Source organism: Bubalus bubalis, chromosome 22 (genome assembly GCF_019923935.1).
Source record: "Bubalus bubalis isolate 160015118507 breed Murrah chromosome 22, NDDB_SH_1, whole genome shotgun sequence".
NCBI lineage: Eukaryota > Metazoa > Chordata > Mammalia > Artiodactyla > Bovidae > Bubalus > Bubalus bubalis.
Window position 1 is genome coordinate 22,909,249 of NC_059178.1, and position 22,295 is coordinate 22,931,543.

Genomic DNA, 22,295 nt, shown 5'->3' on the forward strand with positions numbered 1-22,295 from the left:
TCTGCACATTCAACCCCCTCCCCTGCTCACCTCTTAGCTTGAGCCCACCTTGACCTCTTCCTCCCCTGCCCTCCTTCAGCCCTCACTCTCTGCAGGGGTCTCTCAAGTTCACTAAACAAGATCCCCCTCAGTAGACCATTTGTACATGCACATTTATAAACTACATTAATGAACAAACCATATGGACGCTGTAAATGTGCATTTCAAAGCATTTGAAAATAGAAATTAAAAACTGATACTTCTGATCTTTTCTTCCTTCATCTTAAAAGATAATCCCCGGGCTCTGACCACATGTGTGACCCCTTTGATGATTCTGCCAGCTTTCCTTGTCCAGTTTGTCATGCATCCCTATTTTATATTCCTTAAAAATATGTTGTATGTTCTTAAGGGGAATAACTCTCTTTTCAGTGACAAAAATGGGATATTACATAGGAGGTGCCCAATTCTTTTTTTTTGGGGGGGGGTATAGTTGCTTTACAATGTTGTGTTAGTTTCAGGTGTACAACAAAGTGAATCCGCCCATTCTTTGATACAAGTTCACTGATGTCCACTGCACTCAGCTGACATGTTAGGTTTCAAGGCTGCTGGTTATTGTCAGATCATAGCTTCTGGTTGTTGCATAAAATGAGACGTCAGTGGTTTCAGTTTGTCTGACTTCAAAGGGAAGCCAGGCAGTGCCTGAGTCCCATGTCACTTGGCCAGTTCCTGTGAAATTGCGCATTTCCAGAAGAACAGTGTGACTCGCAGCCAGAAAGAGAATCACATATTTCACCAAGTCTTGGCGAATTGAGAAGGGGGTGACCTTTTCGTTTCTTTCCCATATCCTTGCGGCTCTCTCTCTCTTTTCCCTCAGGGCTTCATTGAGATAGAATTGACATAAAACATTGTGTAAGTTGAAGGTGCACTAGATGTTGATTTGATACATTTATATATTGTAAAATAATTACCACCTTAGCATTAGCTGGCATTCCCATTCTGTCACATAATTACCATTTCTTTCTTTGCAACAGGAACATTTAATACCTACTCTCTTAGCAATATTCAAGAATATACTTCTATTAGCTATAATCTCTGTGCTGTACAATAAATGCCCAGAACCTATTAATCCTATAACTGAAAGCTTATACACTTTGACCAATATCTACCCCTTTCTTTCATCCCCCCAGCCCCTGACTCTATTCTGTTTCTCTGAATTTGGCTTTTTAATATTTCACATATAAGTAAGATCATACAGTATGTCTCCATCTGATGTTTTTCACTTAACATAACGCCCTCACATTTCACCCAAGTTGTCACAATGGGCAGGATTTCTTTCTTTCTCATGGCTGAATAATATTCCATTGTATAAACCCCACCTCTTCTTTATCCATTCATCCACTGATGGACGCTTGGGTTGTTTCCAAGTCTTGGTTATTGTGAGCAATGTTGCAAAGAACAAGAAGGTGCAGATTTCTCTTCCAGATAGTGATTTCATTTCCTTCGGGTAAATAACCGGAAGTGGAATTGCTGGACCATATGGTGCTTCTATTTTTAATTCTTTGAGGAGCCTCCGCACTGTTTTCCCGAGCGGCTGCCCCCACGTGCTTGCCCACCAACAGTGTGCTAGGGTTCCCTCTTCTCCACACCCTCACCAACACGTGTCTGTTCCCTGCCTCTCTTTGAACCCTGTATGGATGTCCCCAGATTACCTGAAGGTCAGGTGTCATTTCCTGAATCACCTAGCAAGATGAAAGTGTACCCTGACCAACATCTAATCAACAATCTAACATTTTACAATCATGCCTTCTCCCTGATAAAAGTTTCAGTTAATCTTTGCTTAGCAAGATAACCTTGGTTGGGAAGAGTGTTATTACTGAGGTGTGCCTTTTTTCTTTATCTTAAAAGTCGTTTCACATCTTTAAATGTAGTCTTATGTTATTAAAAATTCCCTAAACACGTCTCATTTCTTTCTGTTCTCCCCTCCATGTTTTACACCTTTGTTAATTATCTGAGGGATGCAGAAAGTAGCGTCTCTACTTTAAAAGTGATGTTTGCCAATGCTGACAAATTAGATAGTTGCCAAGTGTTCAAAGAGAGGGAGGGAAGATGGGTAGGAATTAAAAAGTCACACCATTCTTAATGAGAAACTGTCTAGCCATTGACATGAGTGACTCATCTGAAGGATTGGCACCCTAATTTAGACACACAATAATCCTGCCAGAGAAGACAAAACTCCACAGCAAGACCTGGCTTCCATATTCCTTGGGGTAAAATGCCAGGGGGTTGCCTGTTTTATTTTCAGGGGAGGCAATGGATGCTTTTATTGGCATCTTGATGAAAGAATCTTACCAACCAATACTGTGATTTTGTACACGACTTTGGAAAGCAGAGTGTGGTCAGGAAGGAGTCACTTTCCTGGTCCCTGGTCTCCCTGTTACAGGCATGATTGTAAAATGTAAGACTGTTGACTAGATGTTGGTCAGGGTGCACCTGTTTACCCTCCAGCCCAACATGATGCAGAGAAGCACAAGGCTCAGCCATGCCTGCAGAATTCTGGGGGTGGTCTCAGGTGGTCAAGATCAAGTTGGGGGCCAAGGTGAGAGTGAAGTCGCTGGTGTTCCCCTGTGCCTAGCCTTCTGGTGATCTGGGGAGTAGAGAGCAGACAGCCATCCTTATCATCAATATCCATGTGGTATTGCTGGATTTCCTGGCTATCTTCCCTTCCATCACCTGCTGAAAAAAGTAGTGAAAGCGTTAGTTGCTCAGTCATGTCTGACTCCTTGTGATTCCATGAATCATAGCCCGCCAGGCTCCTCTGTCCATAGGATTTTCCAGGCAAGAACACTGGAGTAGGTTGCCATTCCCTTCTCCAAGGGATCATTCCAACCCTGGAATCACACCTGGGGCCTCCTGCATTGCAGGCAGGTTCTTTACCATCTGAGCCACCAGCGAAGCCCGCTCTCACCTATTAAGCAACTATTATTTCACCTTTTCAAAAATCACCTGGCAAAGCAGATATCAGGATACCATTCTCCAGGTGAGAAATTGAGTTCAGCAGGATGAAATCATTTTTCCAGATTCACACAGCTAGGAAGTAGTAAGTAGACAGTCAAAGGACTTCCCCAGCGGCTCAGTGGTAAAGAATCCGCCTGCAATGCAGGAGACACAGGAGACGCTGGTTTGATCCCTGGGTCAGGAGATCCACTGGAGGAGGGCACAGCAACCCATTCCAGTGTTCTTGCCTGGAGAATCCCATGGACTGAGGAGCCTGGCGGGCTACAGTCCACAGGGTCACAAACAGTCGGACACGACTGAAGCGCAGAGGCTGATCTCGAAACTCAAACCTTTCCATCTCACCGGGCTACTTCTCACCTGCATTACTGAGTGGCTACTCACTGTGTATAAACAGATCTGTGCACACATATCCCCACCCCCATTCGGCCTCACATTAGCCTGATCCATCTAATTCCTAAATCCACCACATTTCCTTGGAGTTGGTTGTTGCTGTGATCGCTCAGTCCCTTCTGGTTCCCCATGGCTTCTCCCTGAAGTCTCCAGCAGCAGCTGAAGAAGGTATTTGTTTGTTTTTTCTGAAATGCCATCAGTAGCCCCTCCCCGCCATTTCCTACAGAATGAGTGTCCAAGGGAGAAATTGTTGTCCTTATTTTGATGGCATTTCAGACACAGGGCTCAAATAGCCACAGAGCCCATTAACTTAACTGCAACACAGTGGCAAAAAATAAGAAGTTTTGTTTTCTCTGCATTTTTATCTGCTATTTCTATACTAGCATTCCTTAACTATTACTGAAGATTCTGGTCTTGACAGAGGACTAACTCTGTGAGATGTGGGAGGTGGGAAAAAATAGACTTCATCTAACTATGAGAAAAGGATCTTGAGGGTTTTTTAAAAACCTTTCTTTTCCAAGCACCTTTCCCACCTACATTCCAAGTTAAGAAGAATGTTACCAAATATCTCTTCTTAAAATATGTCCTTTGGAGTCTGTGAAATGGCACTGTTATAAAGAGTATAACAAGCTTTTTTAAAAGGAAAGGGGGGAAAAAGGAGATTTTTTTTCCAGGAGAATGTTTCTCAAAGTATGGTCCTGAAAACCCTGAGTAGTAACTGAGACCCTTCTAGTGGAAACCTTAGAGTTAAAATAACTTTCACAACAAAATCCACACATTATTGCCTTTTTACCCTTATTCTTTCATGAGTACAATCAAGTCTCCTGGGGGCTATTTGGCATGTAGTGACTACCATCTGACAGCTTGTATTCTGATGTATTTTAAAACTGCAATTTGGTACATCCACTATGAAAAACATTGTTCATGATCATCAAAAACTTAAAAATAGAACTACCATACAATCCAGTAATTCCACTTCTGAAAATATATCCAAAGGAAATGAAAACATCAGCTAAAAAAATATCTTCACCCTACGTTCATTGCCACATTGTTTACAACAGCCAAGAAATGGAAACCACCTAAATGCCCATCGAATGGATGAATGGATAAAGAAGTTGTGAGATATATTTCTAATGGAATATTATTCAGCCATTTAAGATGAGGCAACCCTACCATTTGAGACAGCATGGATGGACCTTGAAGGCATTAAGCTAAGTGAAATAAATCAGACAAGGACAAATACTATACAATCTCATTTATATGTGTAGTCTAAAACAAAGAAGCCAAGATCATAGAAAAGAGATCAGATTTGTGGTTACCAGAGTCCCAGGATAGGAAGGGGGAACTGGAGGAAGGAATCAAAAAGGACAAACTTCCAGTTATGACTATCCGGGGTGTAAATTACAACACGATGGCTGTAACTGACACTGCCGTATTATATATAGAAAAGTTGGAAAGAGAGTAAATTCTAAGAGCTCTCATTGTAAGGAGGACATTGCTTTCCTCTTCCTTTTCTTTCCTGTTTTATTTTTATTGTACCTATAGGAAAAGATGGATGTGTTAGCTGAACCTACTGTGGAAATCATTTCACAATTTGTATAAATCAAAACATCATGCTATGTACCTTAGACTTACACAGTGATGGATATCAGTTATTTCTCAATAAAATTGGAAATAAAATTTTCACTTTTATTTTCTAACATGATAAACATGATTATAATCCACATAAGCAAAACCTCCTTCGGGTCCCAAATGATTTTTTAATATTTATTTTTATTCATTTATCTATGGGCTTCCCCAGTGGCACAGTAGTAAGAATCTGCCTGCCAATGCAGGATCCCTGGGTTAGGAAGCTCCTCTGGAGAAGGAGTGGCACCCCACTCCAGTACTCTTGCCTGGAAAATCCCATGGACGGGGGAACCTGGAAGGCTGCAGTCCATGGGGTCGCTGAGGGTCGGACACGACTGAGTGACTTCACTTTCACTTTTCACTTGCACGCATTGGAGAAGGAAATGGCAACCCACTCCAGTGTTCTTGCCTGGAGAGTCCCAGGGACGGGGGAGCCTGGTGGGCTGCCATCTATGGGGTTGCACAGAGTAGGACATGACTGAAGTGACTTAGCCGCTGGAGAAGGAAATGGCAAACCATTCCAGTATTCTTGCCTGGAAAATCTCATAGACAGAGGAGCCTGACAGACTACAGTCCATGGGATTGCAAAGACTCAGACATGACTGAGTGACAGAGCACACATTTATTTACTTAGCTGCACCAGATCTTAGCTGTGGCAGTCAGGATCTTTGAGTGTGGCAGGCCAACTCTCAGTTACGGCATGTGGGATCTAGTTCCCTGACCAGGGATCAAACCTGGGCCTCCTCAATTGGGAGTGTGGAGTCTTAACCACTGGACCACCAGGGAAGTCCCCCCAGTAGCTCTTTAGGAATGAAAGAAGATTGTAAAAGCAAAGTCTGTGAGCCGCTATTCCAAGAAACACATGCTCGTTGGAAACTGGTGTCTCATGAAATACCCTGAAAGAAGGCACCGTGTCACCAGGGTGGTGACTCTGGTGAAAGTCCCGGGAGGAAAGTAATCTGACTTCCAGTATTCCCAAGGACGCTCCAGGGACATCGGGCTGGGACACACTTCTGGCAGGCTCTCTGTACACACAGCAAACTGAAGAGATGAAAACAAAAGAGCAACGATGGGCCTGTGATCTGAACACTCACTCAGAGCTGACACTCAGCAAAGGTGAGAGGGCTCAGCGGGGAAGTCAAACGACAAATGCAAATGGAAGTGTGCGTCCACACACGCTGGGTTCCTATGGCCACACGCAAGTCCCTGAGAGCAAGCCAAGGCACTAGGGTCTATTCTGCAGCCTCTGTCTGAGTCCAGAAAGGGAATCAGAGGCAAATGCTATGCCTGCCTGGCACGGGCTCTTCTTGCCTCCAGATGACAGTTGTGGAGGAAAGCTGCCTTTACAGAGAGTCCACCTGTCCTACCTCGTTGAGGATGATGCTCCTAGAGCAAGTGATGGAATTCCGTCTCAAGGCTGCCTCATCGCCTGTCTGGCAGAAGCAGCCTAGATAGATATTCCTTGTGCCATCAAACAATACCACATTTCGTGGTTTTGTTTGCACTCAAGATTGCAATTATCTGATAAGAAGTAGCATTGATGTGCTAATTTCTTTGAAACTTTGGGAAGTTGAGAAGTATAAAGTATCTACTCTTAAAGGAAAGCAAAAATTGTCTCCTGGTATTGATGGGTGTACTTTATAGTAGCAGCTTTCAGGACTTCCCAAGTGGTCCAGTGGTTAAGATTCTGAGCTTCCAAAGCAGAGGGCAGGGGTTTGACCCCTGGTTCAGGAACTAAGACCACACATGCCACAAGGCGCAGCCACAAAAATAAATTAATTAGATAAAATAGACAACCAACAAGGGTCCACTGTAAAATAAGTATGTGTGTGTGCTCAGTCACTCAGTCAAGTCCAACTTTTCATGACCCCATGGACTGTAGCCTGCCAGGCTCCTCCATCCATGGGATTTCCCAGGCAAGAATACTGGAGTGGGTTGCCATTTACATTAGACCACCTTAAAAAAAAAAAAATAATAAAGAAAAGAGCTCAAACTGCAGTAAAGGAAAACCACTCCAACATTCCTCTGAGCTGCTTAAATCAAGACAATTTCCAAGGCTGGGCAAATGAAATGTGCCAAACCAAATATGACATAGCCTGAAATCAGCAAATGGAGATCCATACTGGGGTAGTAAAATGGATATACAGCTGTACTTTGAACATGAAGATTATTTTAAATCACCAGGTGTATAGGTATTGTAAAACTCATCAAAAGACTTTTGCACCCTGGACTGTCCTCGCCTTATTGGGGGCCAGCCACACAATCTAACACTTGGCGGCAGCCATCCTTAGTGTCCAGGTTTGACTGCAATGTTTGCACAGCTGTTTGGACTGTTTGCACTCGTATCTAGATATCGATTTGCAGAGTCAGTATTCTCACACTTGAGTCCTTGAGAGACAGGACCTAAAATCCAGGGCTACGGTTTTCAAAAATAAGTAAAAGGTGTTCTTCTTGAGTGACAAGGTCTTCACAATACATATTAAGTGAGACTAATCAGGTTATCAAGCAATATATAGAGTAAGCTTCTATTTTTCCATAAGAAAAATATATATAGGTATAAACTTGTCAGAAATTTAAAACAGCAAATTCGTTAGTGGGATGGTCTAGGGATGGGAGGTGGGAGGTGTGGAAAGATATACAGGCTTATTTTAAATCAGAAATGGAACTTACCAAACAGCAAATAAGATGGCCTTACATATAAAATGATTTTATGCATCTAAATTTAGTCAAGGAGAAACCAGCAGGACATTAATTATGTTCCAATCATCTAACCAAAATAGGTGTGGGCTTGATTCACTGAATTAAGGTACAAAAGCCACATACAAAAGCCTTTTCAAAATTCAGTAAAGCAGACAACTCACTCATGTCTTAAAAGAATTTGAAAATTATTAACATTATCAACCAGAGGATATTTTTCTTCAATATTCAGTGAGAAGTCTTTGCAAACATATGGATGCTTTCTATTAATATTTTTAAAAACTTGTTCCAGGATGTATGGCATGTGAAGTGAAAGTTGCTCAGTTGTCAGACTCTTTGTGACCCCATAGACTATAAAGTCCATGGAATTCTCCAGGCCAGAATACTGGAGTGGGTAGCCTTTCCCTTCTCCAGGGGATCTTCCCAACCCAAAGATCGAAGCCAGGTCTCCCACATTGCAGGCAGATTCTTTACGAGCTGAACCATGAGGGATATAATGGCATTTAAAAAATACTCGATTATTTTGCCCAAAGCTAAGGTAAATAATTATTCATCCAAATCATAATTATCAGTATATGATTAGAAAAGTTATTCCAACACAACAGGCTACATTAGCATTAAGGGTCACAGTGGTTTTTCTAAACTTTGTGAACCACAAAATGATAAATATGTTGTCATAAAAAATGGACATGTTATGTAGAATAGCCATTAAAAATGCCTGGAGCATTAAAAAAAAAAAGGCAGTATAGCTCTAGAGAGATAATGTTTGAGCAGAAACAAATCTTATTTGTTACAATTCTCTCAATTCACATAAAGGATTTATTCATTTAAAGAGAAAAAGAAACATCAAAAATATAAGTCCTTAACATTACTTGAGGCAGATTTTTCTGACATCAGCCAAGAAGCCAGCAAGTCTCATTGATTGTTTCTATGGTGATGTTTCTAATAAATACATTTTGATGACAATAAAACCATCTGAACAAAAAAGAACAAAATATCTATTTTCTTTTTATTAACAGAGATTTTCCAGGCCCTTCTTTCATTTTTCCATCACAAGAAAAGCCAAATTTGGCTCCTTGACTCAAACTTTATTACAAAGTTATAATAATCAAAGCAGTATGGTACGGGCACAAAAATAAGCCACATAGACCAATGGAACAGAATTGAGAACCAGAAATAAACCCACGCCTATATATCAACTAATATTTGACAAGGGCTCCAAGAATGTGACACACACACGCAATGGAATATTAGACATAAAAAATGAAATCCTGCCATTTTCAACACTGTGGATGAACCTTGGGGACACCATGCTAAGTGAAATAAATCAGAGAAAGATAAATACTATTTGATCTCACTTATCTGTGGAATTCAAAACATTGCACTGATCAAAACAGAAATAGAATGGTGGTTGCCAGGGGCTAAGGGCTGCATAAAATGTGAAGATGCTGGTCAAAGAGTAGAAACTTGCACATACAAGATGAATAAGTTTCAAGGAGGGCTTCCCAAGCGGCACTAGTGGTAAAGAACCCTCCTGCCAATGCAGGAGAAGTAAGATACAAAGGGCTTGATCCCTGACTCAGGAAGATAAGGAAACGGCAACCCACTTTAGTATTCTTGCCTGGAGAATTCCATGGACAGAGGAGCCCGGCAGGCTATGGTCCATAGGGTCGCAAAGAGTCCGACATGACTGAAGCAACTTAGCTCGCACCCACGCAAGTTCCAGGGATTCTAACGAACAGCATGGTGACTATAGTTAACAATATTGTGTTGTATATGTGAAAGTTACCATGAGAGTAGAGTTTTAATGTTCTGGCTAAAACAACAACAACAAAATGATAGTTTTGTGAGATGAAGGATGTACTAACTGATCTTATTGTGGCAAACACTTCACAATAAATATGTGTATCAAATTATCACATGATACACCTTAAATTTACACAGTGTTATAGGTTAACCATCTCTCAAATATATAAGGGGAAGAAAAAGAGCCACCAAATTTGGGGTTCTGTGGGAACCATTTTAGACAAAGTTTGTAAAGGAAAGGCAAACAAAGTGTCAAAAAATATCCATGACCACATAGGAATTTATGTATATGGCAGGTCTGGCACTTTCAATGTTGTTTGTACTATCTTTTTTGATGATGTGAAAGTCATCTGAATCATGTAAACCAGGAGAATTTTATTTCCTCTAAACTCTGATGGCTTGGTGGGTAAAGAGGCAGGCGGCAGGCTAAGTCGATTCCGTCATGTCTGACTCTGTGAGACCCTATGGACCATAGTCCACCAGGCTCCTTTGTCTGTGGGATTCTCCAGGCGAGAATACTGGACTGGGTTGCCATGCCCTCCCCCAAGGGATCTTCCTCACTGGGTAAAGAATCCACCTGCAACGCAGGAGATACAGCAGACACGGGTTCAATCGCTGGGTCGGAAAGATCCCTTAGAGCAGGAAATGGCAACCCACTCCAGTATTCTTGCCTGAAAAAATCCCCTGCACAGAGAAACCTGGTGGCCTACAGTCCATGGGGTTGCAAAGAGTTGGACAATACAGAAGTGACTTAACAACAAGGGCAGAGGCACATCCGTTTGGAGAAAGCGCATTTCAATCAGGTCTCCTGGGACAGGTTTTGGCAGGAAGAAGAGATGCAAAAGAGGGAACTGGGCCAGTCCTGAGAAGGAGCTCAGGAAAAGCCTGGAGGTGGGCAAGAGCTCACAGCCACCTTGGATGCCAAGTGAAGACAGAGTGCGTTGGGAGGAGGCACGATTGCTGGGAGGGCTGGTAGCCATCCCGGACTGGGCTTCTTTCGACATTTTCAAATTTTATCTAGAGTGAACCAAAGGTCTTTGAAAAGGACTACGCAAAGGAAGAATCCCTGCGCTAGTATGAGAAAAATGAGCCCGAGGCAGAAAGGGTGCAGTCGGGGGCGGGGCGGAGAAGCACCGCAGTTGGGAGCCTAAGACAGACCAGACTAGGGAAGATGAGTTTGGAAACCACAGCAATGGAAGAGGCGGACACCTTAACACAGTGATATGGAGGTGACCTGGCCAAACCTGACAGGCCTCTGGTGACTCAGGGCTTCCCCAGGAAAAAGCTGAAACACTGGAGGAGAAATATCCTTTTCTCATAGATTAAAAAAAAAAATCTGGATTTTTATTTTTAAAATCAGCATTGTTCTTTTTATGGATCAGCCATATGTGAAATAAGAGAACGCTAACAAGTTTGCTTAAAATCTGATGATGGAGCAAATTTCTGCAGCAAATCCTACCCTTTCAAGTGTCACTTAGACAGCATCTGCCTGGGAAATTTACTAGTTGTTTACCGTTCCAAAGAAGGTCCTCATGGTTTAGAGACATCTAACACAGAACTCTGTCACCTTCCTCTTCTGGCTTCTTGGGTCTGGAAAGTTCTGCACAGGCCCGTCACCAGTGGATGGCCCCACCACCCAAATAATTGACAAAATGAAAAGAGCTAGGGTGAGGCCAGAGATAGAGACCAACAAGGTCCAGGAGCCTTACTAAATCTCACTTGGTGAAAATGAACATCACCAACTAGCCACAGGACATGGCTCTTCTTGGCAAAGAATGTGGCTCTGATTTTAAAAGCGGAAGAGTAGAAACCAAAGTAATATTCAGTCCAGTTGTCAGCCCCGGCTTAAGGTGAGACAGACATACACAACTACCAATTTTAAATCCATCGTATATAGTATTTAGAAAACTTCTTGCTTTGTAAAATGTGGCAAAGAATCACTTTTCAGATGATTAGCTCGGAGAAGGCAATGGCACCCCACTCCAGTACTCTTGCCTGGAAAATCCCATGGACGGAGGAGCCTGCTAGGCTGCAGTCTGTGGGGTCGCTAGAGTCGGACACGACTGAGCGACTTCACTTTCACTTTTCACTTTCATGCACTGGAGAAGGAAATGGCAACCCACTCCAGTGTTCTTGCCTGGAGAATCCCAGGGACGGGGGAACCTGGTGGGCTGCTGTCTATGGGGTCTCACAGAGTCGGACATGACTGAAGTGAATTAGCAGCAGCAGCAGCAGCTGCAGCTCCAATGTATTGCTAAGTTCACGGGCTTTGCCACAGATCAGAAAACAGCCTAAAGAGTTTCTGCATCTAGAGTGTTCTTTTCACAGGCTGGCATGCATCAAGCCAAGGAGCGGGAAACGGCAAGTCCTAAATCTTTAGAATGAGTTGATGAGTTGCAGTTATGTGGGAGGTTTATTGATCAGTCACTGCTGTTTGATATTATTCAGCAAAGGGCAGAGCTTCCCATGGAACTTTCTGCTCTCAGCAACTTGGAGAAATTCGTATTATAATGGAGAGGTACTTATTTTATTTTATTAGAGTATAATTGATTTACAACGCTGTGATAGTTTCAGGTGTGATTCAGTTATATGTATATACATATTCTTTTTCAGACTCATATAGGTTATTACAGAATATTGAGTAGAGTTCCCTGTGCTCTAGAGGAGGTCCTTGTTGATTATCTATCTTCCATACAGTAGTGGGTGTACGTGAATCCCAAGCTCCTGATTTATGCCCCTCCCCCCACATCTCCCCTTTGGTAACCATAAGTTTGTTTTAGATGTCTGTTTTAAGTCCGTTTCTGTTTTGCAAAGAACTTCATTTGTACATTTTTAAAAAACTTACATTGCACATATGAGTGATATCATATGATATTTGTCTTTCTCTGTCTGACTTATTTTATGTCGTGTGATAATCTCTAGGCCCATCCATGGTGCTGCAAATGGCATTATTTCATTCTTTTTTGTAGCTGAATAATATTTCTTCACATGGGCTTTCTTGGTGGCTCAGATGGTTAAGAATTTCTCCATGATGCAGGAGACTCTGGTTTGGTCCCTGGGTAGGGAATATCCCCTGGAGAAGGGAATGGCTACCCACAGTAGTATTCTTGCCTGGAGAATTCCATGGACAGAGGAGACTGGTGAGCTACAGTCCATGGGGTCACAGAGTCAGACACGACTGAGAGACTAAGCATGAATGCACACATGCATATTCCCTTGTCTATATGTACCAGGTCTTCTTTATCCATTTACTTGTCAGTGGACGTTTTGGCTGCTTCCGTGTCATGGATATTATAAACAGCACTGCAATGAATACTGAGGTGTATGTATCCTTTTGAATTATGGTTTTCTCCAGATATAGGCCCAGGAGGGAGATTGCTGGGTCATATGGTAGCTCTTTATTTATTTATTTACTTATTTATTTTTTACTGTACTGGGTCTTCACTGCTGCTTGGGCTTTTCTCTAGTGTGGCGAGCCGGGGCTCCACTCTAGTTGTGGTATGTGGGCCTCTCATTGCCTTGGCTTTTCTTGCTGTGGAGCACACACTCCAGGGCACGCTGACTTCCTTAGTTGTGGCATGTGGACTTGGTCGTTGCAGCTCCCGGGCTCTAGAGCTCAGGCTCAACAGTTGTGGCACACGGGCTTAGTTGCTCCACAGCAGGCGGGATCATCCTGGACCAGAGATTGAAACCATGTCTCCAGCATTGGCAGCTGGATTCTTTACCACTGAGCCACCAGGGAAGCCCTTGTTTTTAGTTTTTTAAGGAACCTCTATACAGTTCTCCATAATGATTGTACCAATTTACATTCCCACCACTCTATTTTTATGGGGAAAAAAAGGGAAAATCATTCTAAGGCTGATGCATGCCATGCCAAACCTAAGGAGGTCTGGAGGATCAGTGACAATTCAGTGGTTTTAAGTCTTACAGTAGGATTCCACTTGGAGGAAAAGCTGGTTAGGAGGATGGGCATGTCTGATTTCGTAAGAAAAACATACAGGTGTTCCATCCACAGCATTTTTAAACTTCTGATGTTATTCAATTTCAGTCCAAGCCGCTTGAGAGGGAGGAGGCTGGTGACGGTGTCATTCTTAGGGCTCTTCCTCGTTTTCAAAGCCCTTTCATCAGATTATTTCATTTAATCCTACCTATTCAATGAGGTCCTCATGGCGTTCCCAATTTATCTAAGGAGATTGAGATTCAGAGAGGTTAAGTCTGAGATCCCACTGCTGGGAAAGAAACAGCACTGGGGAAGAAGCTGGAAGACATTCCTGGAAATCACAACTTTATTTGACTTTTTGCTTCACGTTTTGAAGTTTGCAGGGGCAGGACAGCAGCAACGAGAGAGAACGATTTTTGCTGCAAAGGCCAGTCTCCAGTTTATGCATCAGGAGGCCACGGATGCCAGCCTTCAGTTTTGCCAGCCCTTGTGTTTGCAAAGATGGCTCCTTAGAGAAAACACAGGGAAGTCTGCCTTTCAAAAGATTGCATAAACCAGCTAAGCCACTTCTGCAGAATCCAACATTCACCTTGAAGGCTTTTGCTAATGAGACAAATTTAAGAGAAATAACGCTCTTTTCAACTATCGCATTCCATTAAGGATGTGCTGAACAACTTGAATAGTTAGAATACCTAAAATTTCTATCAGAGCTGTATCTTTCATTTAATTCACTGTATTCTACCGCAGTATCTACCTGGATACTTTGGGGGGATTATAGAAAATAAAAGCCACTTTTTGCAATTCCAAATATAAGTCACTGTCTCTTATGTGTAGTCTCCAAGCAGAGTCATTAAATAATATTAATAGTAGGACTTTTGTTGTTTTAGTCACTAAGTTGTGTCTGACTCTTTGCAACCCCATAGACTGCAGTCCACCAGTCTCCTCCGTTCCTGGGATTCTCCAGGCAAGAATACTGGAGTGGGTTGCTTTTTTCTTCTCCAGATGATCTTCCTAACCCAGGGATTAAACCCTCCTCTCCTGCATTAGCAGGCAGATTCTTAACCACTATGCCACCAGGGAAGCCAATAGTGGGACTGGCGTCAGTCAAACTTGCTTTCTGAATTGTTCTCAAACACAAACTCAGATTCTCCGAAAGTATGCAGAACAAGGTACATGAAAAATGGGATGATTAATCAATGATGAAAATTTGTCCCATGTGTAGGAGTTTTCCATTTCATTTTGTAGAAATGTTTTCTAAGGACTTCCAACTTAAAAAACCCAAGTTTGACCCAGAGCTTTAACAGTACAAGAAAGGGATTCATTTCCCTTGTGAGCTGAGTTGCCACTTTGGAAAAAGACAGTGCTGAATATGAACCCTTTTAATGAGTTCCTTCTGCTCCAAGAGACTCTGTTTCACAAGAGGAAAGTGTCCAAAATCGTTTTAATAGACTCCATGATTTGAAAGAATATGTTTCAAAACTTTCATTGAACTTTTCATTTTGATGCCTGGTGATATGTAATTTCACCTTTTGGCCAACTAAATGGTCAGATGATCGCTAACAACCTTTTGTTTGCATATTACCTGCTTTACTTCCTATTCATCAAACACATAGTTATTTTAAGTCTTTTACATTCTTGATACTCTTTTACTTTACTCTGCTGTTTTTTTTTTTTAATAATCTTTTTTTAAAGATTTTTTTTTTATGTGCACCATTTTTAAAGTCTATGGAGTTTGTTACAATACTGCCTCTATTATTTACTTTCTGGTCTTTTGGCCAAAAGGCATGTGGGATCTCAGCTCCCCCAATAGAGATCGAACCCACGCCCCCTGCTCTGGAAGGTGAAGTCCCAACCACTGAACCACAAGGAAAGTCCCTACTCTGCTTTAATTATAGAGGCCTCTCTACGAAATTTTTCAACTATCTGGCTTTGATCTCTTTAGTCACACTGACAACCACTTAGCATGTGAATCTATCAACAGTTAGTTGTAAATGTGTTTATGTGTTCCTGGAATCTCACCCATTCATTTAACAATTATTTATTGAGACTCTATTGTATGCCAGGCTCTGATATAGGCACTGAGGATACAGCAGTAAACTTAAGAGACTAAAATCTCCTTTTTTGTGGGGTTTACAGTCATGGCAGGGGATGGGTTGACTGTAAGTAATTAATAAAAACAATCTATACTATGTTGAATTGTGATGCAAGCTATAGAGGAAAATCCAGCAGTGAGAGAGAGAAGGTGTGTTGGAAGCAGGGAGTGTAATTTCAAATACAGCGCCCACAGGAGCCTTCACTGAGGAAGACCTTTGAGCAAAGGCCTGGTGCTGGTGCAAAGTACAGGGACACCTGGGGAAGAGCATCTCAGATGCAAGGAGGAGGATGCACGTCAGGAGCATCTTGGAAGCCAATGACCTTGAGTGGGGCCCAGGGTGGAGAGCAGTAAGACATGAGGGAGAAGAGGCATTAAGACCAAAGGGGCGGTTCTGTTTGGATTTGGAATTTTTATGCTGACAAAGTAAAAGCCATGGAGTAGGGACCTGAATGGAGAAGGAAATGGCAACCCATTCCAGTGTTCTTGCCTGGAGAATCCCAGAGATGGGGGAGCCTGGTGGGCTGCTGTCTATGGGGTCGCACAGAGTCGGACACGACTGAAGCGACTTAGCAGCAGCAGCAGCAGCAGCAGCAGGGAGCTGAAATGATACGATATATTTGAAAAGTATGATGTAGGCTGAGGAGCTGACGACAGTCTTCGGTAGAGCCAGGTCCAACACAGGGGACTGGTGATGAGGCTAGAGATGATGTTGATCTGAACCAAGACAGCAGTGATGGAGGTGGTGAGAAATTTGGATTCTGGACCGTGTTCAAGGTGGAACAAACAGGCTACAGATCAGGCATGGGGTGTGAGAGAGAGGGTGTTACCAGGCATGACTCTGGGATTTGACCTGCTCAACTGCAAGGACAGAGACATCATTTTACTGATGGGGATGGTCAGGAGCAGACAGCAGTTGTGGGGGCCCAGGAGCCTGAGACAGAAGAGGCTGCAGGAGCAGGGCGCAGCAGCTGGGGCAATAGGGAGGGGGTGGCTAATACGGTCAGAAGATGCTTACACAATGGGACTTCCCTGGTGGTCCAGTGGTTTAGACTACATGCTTCTGCTTCAGGGGGCATGGATTTGATCCCTGGTTGGGGGGACTAAGATCCCACATGCTGCACCATGCAGCCAAAATTTTAAAAAGATGGTTACACAAGGCGAGTCAGGAAAGTAAGTCAATATTCTGAGGGTAATGAAAGGTGACTCTCTGTCAGAGAAAAGATTTACAACTAAAGAGGGAGGGCTAGAATGAACCCTGAATGTTTGAGGCAGAATTGGTAGTACTGACGTACTATTTACATCTCTAGATAAATAAAGAGATCAATTTACCTCTATATGTTTTCATAGATATATACATATAAATGGCTTGATAGAAAAATAGATGCATAGATATACACACACGTAGCAATAGACATAAATGTGTGTGTCTGCTTGTGTGTGAACATTTGTCACTTACTTCCTTGCTCGCCCCACTGAGAGAGCCTAGAGGTTAGGACATGCTAGTAGCAGTGAGCGTTTGGGTGCCCAGAACTCGTTCCTTAATGCCATCCTCTATGAAAAGAAACCAGGGCTCCTCATAGAGCTCACTGATTCCAAGACCGGGGCAGGGAAAGTACCAAATGAGTCATCTTGATGTGCCAGAAAGTGAGAACCACGGGGCATGGTCAGAGGGACCGAAGAGCCAGCTTGAAGAGACACCCTCTGGCCAAATCTGGATGTGTGAGCATCAAAATAAATAACGAAAGTAATAATATGATCTGTGGGCTGGAATAGGAATTCATGACTCTATACTGCCATAAACAGATAAATGCAGGGAAGGGAACTATTGTTTTCACAGAATGCCAATACACACTTGAAAAAAGGAATTATGCAAATGGGGGATAGTCATTTGGCAACCATCATAGCAGTGGCTGATTCAGGCAAGACTGGTTGAGTGAAGTTTCAATGAGAAACAGACAATTGATGTAGCCTAGGAGTCTGTCCCTATACTTGTCAATCACAGGACAGAATGCTGACTTCACACTGGAGGATTCCAGTGTCTGACAACCCAGGAGATCAAGGTTATTATCACAATGATGGGATGCTTCTTAGTGAACTGTCTAGAGCAGAGTAGCATTTCTTTGATGCACCCAACAAAAACGCACGACCTGGGTCAAACATGAAGAAACATCAGATGGATCCAGGTTGAGGTCTCTGAAATCTACAGAATAAAAGGCATGTCATTTTCAAAGCCATCAAGGGCATGAAAGATGGAAGAACTGTGGCAGATGAAAGGAAAAGAACCGGATGTGTCACTTTCAGGAAATGTGTGCACCTAGATTGGATTCAGGACCAAAAATGAAAATGAAACATTTTGCGGCAAGTTCGGAAATCTGAAGGGATTCTATGGATCGGCCATACTGTGCTGATGTGGGAGAGAATTCTAGTTTGGGAGAAACATACCCTGGAGTGTTTAAGGATAATGGGACATCATGTCTACACCTGCTCTTAAATGATTCAGACAAAGAATATTGATTATGAGTATCTACCCATCTAGTGAGAAAAAGAGGTCAATGTGAAATGGCCACAATTCAGAAAACTGGGACAGAAGGACTTACTGAGTTCTTTGTACGATTTTCCATACTGTTCTAAGTTTGAAATTGTTTCAAATCATTAAAAAGTGACTTCATTGGTCCCTGAGCCTAATCTCACCCTTTTACAGGAAGGAAACATTGAATGACACACTGCTATGCGAAGTCACTTCAGTTGTGTCTGGCTCTTTGTGACCCCATGGACTGTAGCCCACCAGGCTCCTCTGTCCATGGTGATTCTCCAGGCAAGAATACTGGAGTCAGTTGCCATGCCCTCCTCCAGGGGATCATCCAGATCCAGGCATGGAAACGGTGTGTCTTGTCTCTTGTCTCTTGCATTGGCAGGCAAGTTCTTTACCACTAGCACCACCTGGGAAGCCCGAATGACACTAGGAACCCCTAAGTTCTGAATGAGCAGTAACACATGTAACAAAGGATTTTTCAGGTATCACGTGCCACTCACCCATTCAAAACGGATACAGAAGTGCCACCCACACTAATTGCAGCACCTTGGGAAAGGTATTTTGCTGGTAGATGGGGTGGAGCACTGCTTTCTTTTATAAGGAGGTCAGAGACAACTTCGAGGGTAAGAAATGGTGAAAGATTGTGAAACCAGGTCACATGAGAAAAGGCTGGAAGCCCAGGGCACTTTCCTCTGGACGAAAGAAGTCACACAGGGGATCTGTTATTTGTCTCAAACAAGCTGGAGGGCTCTCTTGTGACACAGGGCTCAGACATTTCTATGACCACCAAGGGGAGGAACAGAACCAGAACCAATCAGTAAAAAAAAAAAGTGTACTGTTTCGCATTTCATCTTCAAGTAAAAAAGAGGGCATGAACACTGGCTAGTCAGTTTCTCATCACAGGCAAAACACAAGCAGGGTGAACAGTTGTCAGAAATACTCTATCAAAAGCAAATATAAAAAGGTCTTAGTTAACCTTTAAGCCCTTTTTAAACTCTGTTTACAATAATAGCTACTATTCACTGCATGCTTCCATCTTTCCACAAGCAGACATTGTGCCCAGCATTATAGACTGTGCTATCTCAGTGAGTCCTTCCTACCGCTCCATCAGACAGGACCTCTGATCCCCTTTACACAGATGAACAGAATGAGACTTTAACAACCTGTCTCACTTGCAAATCAAACACAGCACACGGAAAAAATGGAACCTAGAGTCAGCCCTGTGTCTGTCTACTCCATAAGCCACTCTAAGTCCCAAGAACTCTCTCATACCTCCTCCTTCCAAATCTTGAGCCATTTGGTATGTTCAGTGGACCAAAGAGCATCCATTGATTTCTCATACTATTCACAGGTGCTCCAATTTTATCTCTCCTTGCTTTCTCAGCCACTTTAGCTCCTTCCCTACTATTAAGGAAAAGCCATCTTGTCTGGTTGTTTGTGCCTGGTCGGGCTGTCAACACATCAGATGCCTGGGTGGACTAATATTAGACAAGAGGCATGTCCCCCATCCCCACCCCCACCTCCACCTCTAATCAGGTACTCCTTCTGGTACTGAATCCAGCTGCACTCAAGTTTGAGCCAAGCCACACCTTCATTCACCCCTCAGTTTCAGCCAGTTCAGGTCAGAGTGCAATGCATTTAGCAAGCACTTAACCTGGAGTATGAAAAGACCTCCCGTGAATGTTTTGCCTCTGAATTGCACCACCCTAGTCTCCTTGGGTTTCAAGTTTTAAGAAAATGGATAAGGACAGACTTGCCTCTTTTTGAGAAGTAAATGTTAGCACTTGGCTGCCAGGAGGGGGAAAAAAGTGGCAAAGTGAACCCAAGGTGTGAGGATCTCATGAAACAAAATCTGCCTTAAGATGCAAGGAACTGGGGCTACGAAGCAGCATCCCAAGTCACTTAGCAATAAGAGGACAGCGAGAGTGTCCTTAACTGGTGACAACTGCCCCCTGACTTTCTTTAGTGAAGCCTCTTTCCTCCCCCTCCCCCTATTGAGGAGTCTAGAAAGCACAGCTAGACAGGACCAAGTGTGCCCGCTTGTCACGCTTAAGAGTGGCACAAGGGCACTCACAAAACAGAGATATGTCCCTGATGGACTATAAAACGTGCGATTTGGGAAGTTCATTTTGAAATGTACTAAACTAACAGGGAGTTGGCACTGTACCTCGCTCCCATAGATATATCAGGGAGGAAGATGTTTCTGGTTGACTGGATCACTTCCTAGAGTGGGATTTTCATCTTTTTATATGTTTTTCTCCTCCAGTAGACTTTACCCAAGGAATTGTCCAGAAAGCATGACTTCAGGAGGTACTAAGCGACAATCTGGGTGATGGCCCAGGAAACTCCTATCCCAGTCTCTAGGGAGGCAGTGGTAGGAAAAAGAAAGATCGGGTGCCCTCTGTTTACTTAAAAGACCCAGTTGTGCAAAACGCAGGCCTTGTGCATGCACGGGCGTGAGTGTTCTCCGCCTGGACGCCGAGGCGCAGAATCAAGCAAGCACGTGGCTACGCGCTGGGCCTTCCTTCAGTCCTGGGGCCTCGGTGGGCACCGGTAGGGGTGAGTGGCTAGGGGGTCGCTGGAGCCCGAGGTGCTCCGCGTCGGTGGTGCAAGTTGGGTGAGAAAAGACCCAGATCCCAGGACTTATCTTCGTATTTTAGCGTTTCGTGTGAACCCGTGTGAAGTTTAAGCGGAAACAAGCCCCCGAACACTTAAGGACTCGCATCCCCGCCGCTTCTGCCGTGACTTGAACTCTTTTCAGAAACTGCACAGATTTAATACCAGCAAAAGGAGCCGAGTTACCAGGTCCCCTTCAGGCGCGCGAAGGGCTTGTGTCACACCGCCTCTCTCTTCTCCAATCCCCGGCCGACACAAAATTGCGCGTGTGTGTGCCCGATCCTTCCCTCCTTGCCAAAGCCCAAGCAGCTCGCAGCACTCGCGGGCTATAAAGCCCGGGGCTGCGGGGCAGGAATCCAGCACCGCGAACGCAGCTCGGGGACGGAGCTGGGCGGGGCCGAGCGCCGGGACTGCCCGGGCGCGGGGCGCAGCCAACCAGCGGCCGCGGAGGGCGGGTCGGCGCGGGCAGAGGGGCGCGGGCTGTCACAGGCGCCTGGCGCGCGCTGCAGGTGGCAACTTGGAGGTGCCACCGCCGCCGCCGCAAGAGGGCCCGGGTCTGGCGGCCCCTTCCGGCCTCCGGGAGCCCTTTCCCGCCACCCAGCGGAGATCGGACGCGGGAGAATCCGTAGGAAAAAGCCGCTGCGCAGGGACCCGTGAGCAGCCCTACCTCTCCTCTGCCCTTCCGCTACTTTTTTCCTTCGAGGAAGGTTGTGCCGGGGAGCGGCGACCAGGCTCCGTGAGAGGCCGGAGAGGGACACTCCCGGCGACCCAGGTGAGCGCCTTTCCTCCACCTATTCCCATCCCTCTTCCCAGCCGGGCGCAGGCCGGGACGCTGGCTCGCCCAGTGCGCAAGGGCCGAGGCGCGGGCGCCTGCCCTTGGCTCGAGGTCGAGGAGGGAGAAGGAGAGGCAGGGGGCGAGGCTGCCCCGGCCGGGGGCTGCTTGCCCGGAACCACCCGAAATGCGCAGAGACTCCCGGTTGGGCACTTGCGGCGAGGGATGGACGGAGAGGGGCTCAGCGGTGATGGGAGGGCGGGCACCCTGCTTGCCCTGCCTGGGGCCAGGATCGCCCCAGTGCGCGCCGTTCGGGAGCCGCAGCGGGAGCCGGGCGCTGCGCCTCTGCGAACCCCCGGAGTGAGCGCGCGGGTCCGGCGAGCGCAAGAACCTTAAGTCTCTGCGAGACCCGGGCTTCGGAGGACGTCATCCCTCCCGGCCCCACAACTCATCCGCCCGTCTCGCCTCCACCCCTCCGTGCCCGCGGCGCAGCCTATTCGGAGATCCGTGCCTTGGCCGGCGCGTGGAGGGGTTGTTGCTTCCCCTCCCTGCCCTCGCCCGAGTTGGAGCGCCCCGGGGTCCCGCTCCTCTGCCCCGACCGCCCAGCAGTGCGCTGGAGGCGAGTGGGGCGGACCGGTTCTCCGCGCCGAGGGCGGAGGTGGCGCGGTCTAGCTCTCCAATGCTCGCTCTGTCCATACCACCCGCCCCTCCTGCAGTTTGAACCGTTGGCCCAGGGAGCGGAAACTCTGTATAGCCAGATCCTCGCTCGCTCTGGAAAACTGGGGGGCCTCCGGGGATGTTGGAAACCTCGGAGAAGAGGCGA

General features: G+C 45.0%; 1 protein-coding gene and 1 non-coding gene across 2 annotated transcripts in view; one reads left to right on the forward strand and one right to left on the reverse strand.

The window, feature by feature from the left end:
• Positions 1 to 22,295, forward strand: part of LOC123331190 — an 80,060-nt gene that overhangs the window by 39,644 nt on the left and 18,121 nt on the right. The window contains exons 3-4 of the mRNA XM_044934605.2: positions 20,522 to 20,643; positions 20,775 to 21,472. Of these exons, the coding sequence (XP_044790540.1) occupies positions 20,522 to 20,643; positions 20,775 to 21,472 (820 nt within the window). The remainder of the gene's footprint in view (positions 1 to 20,521; positions 20,644 to 20,774; positions 21,473 to 22,295) is intronic.
• TRNAG-CCC lies at positions 5,727 to 5,799 on the reverse strand. Its single transcript has one exon. It is a non-coding gene; the product is annotated as a tRNA-Gly (tRNA).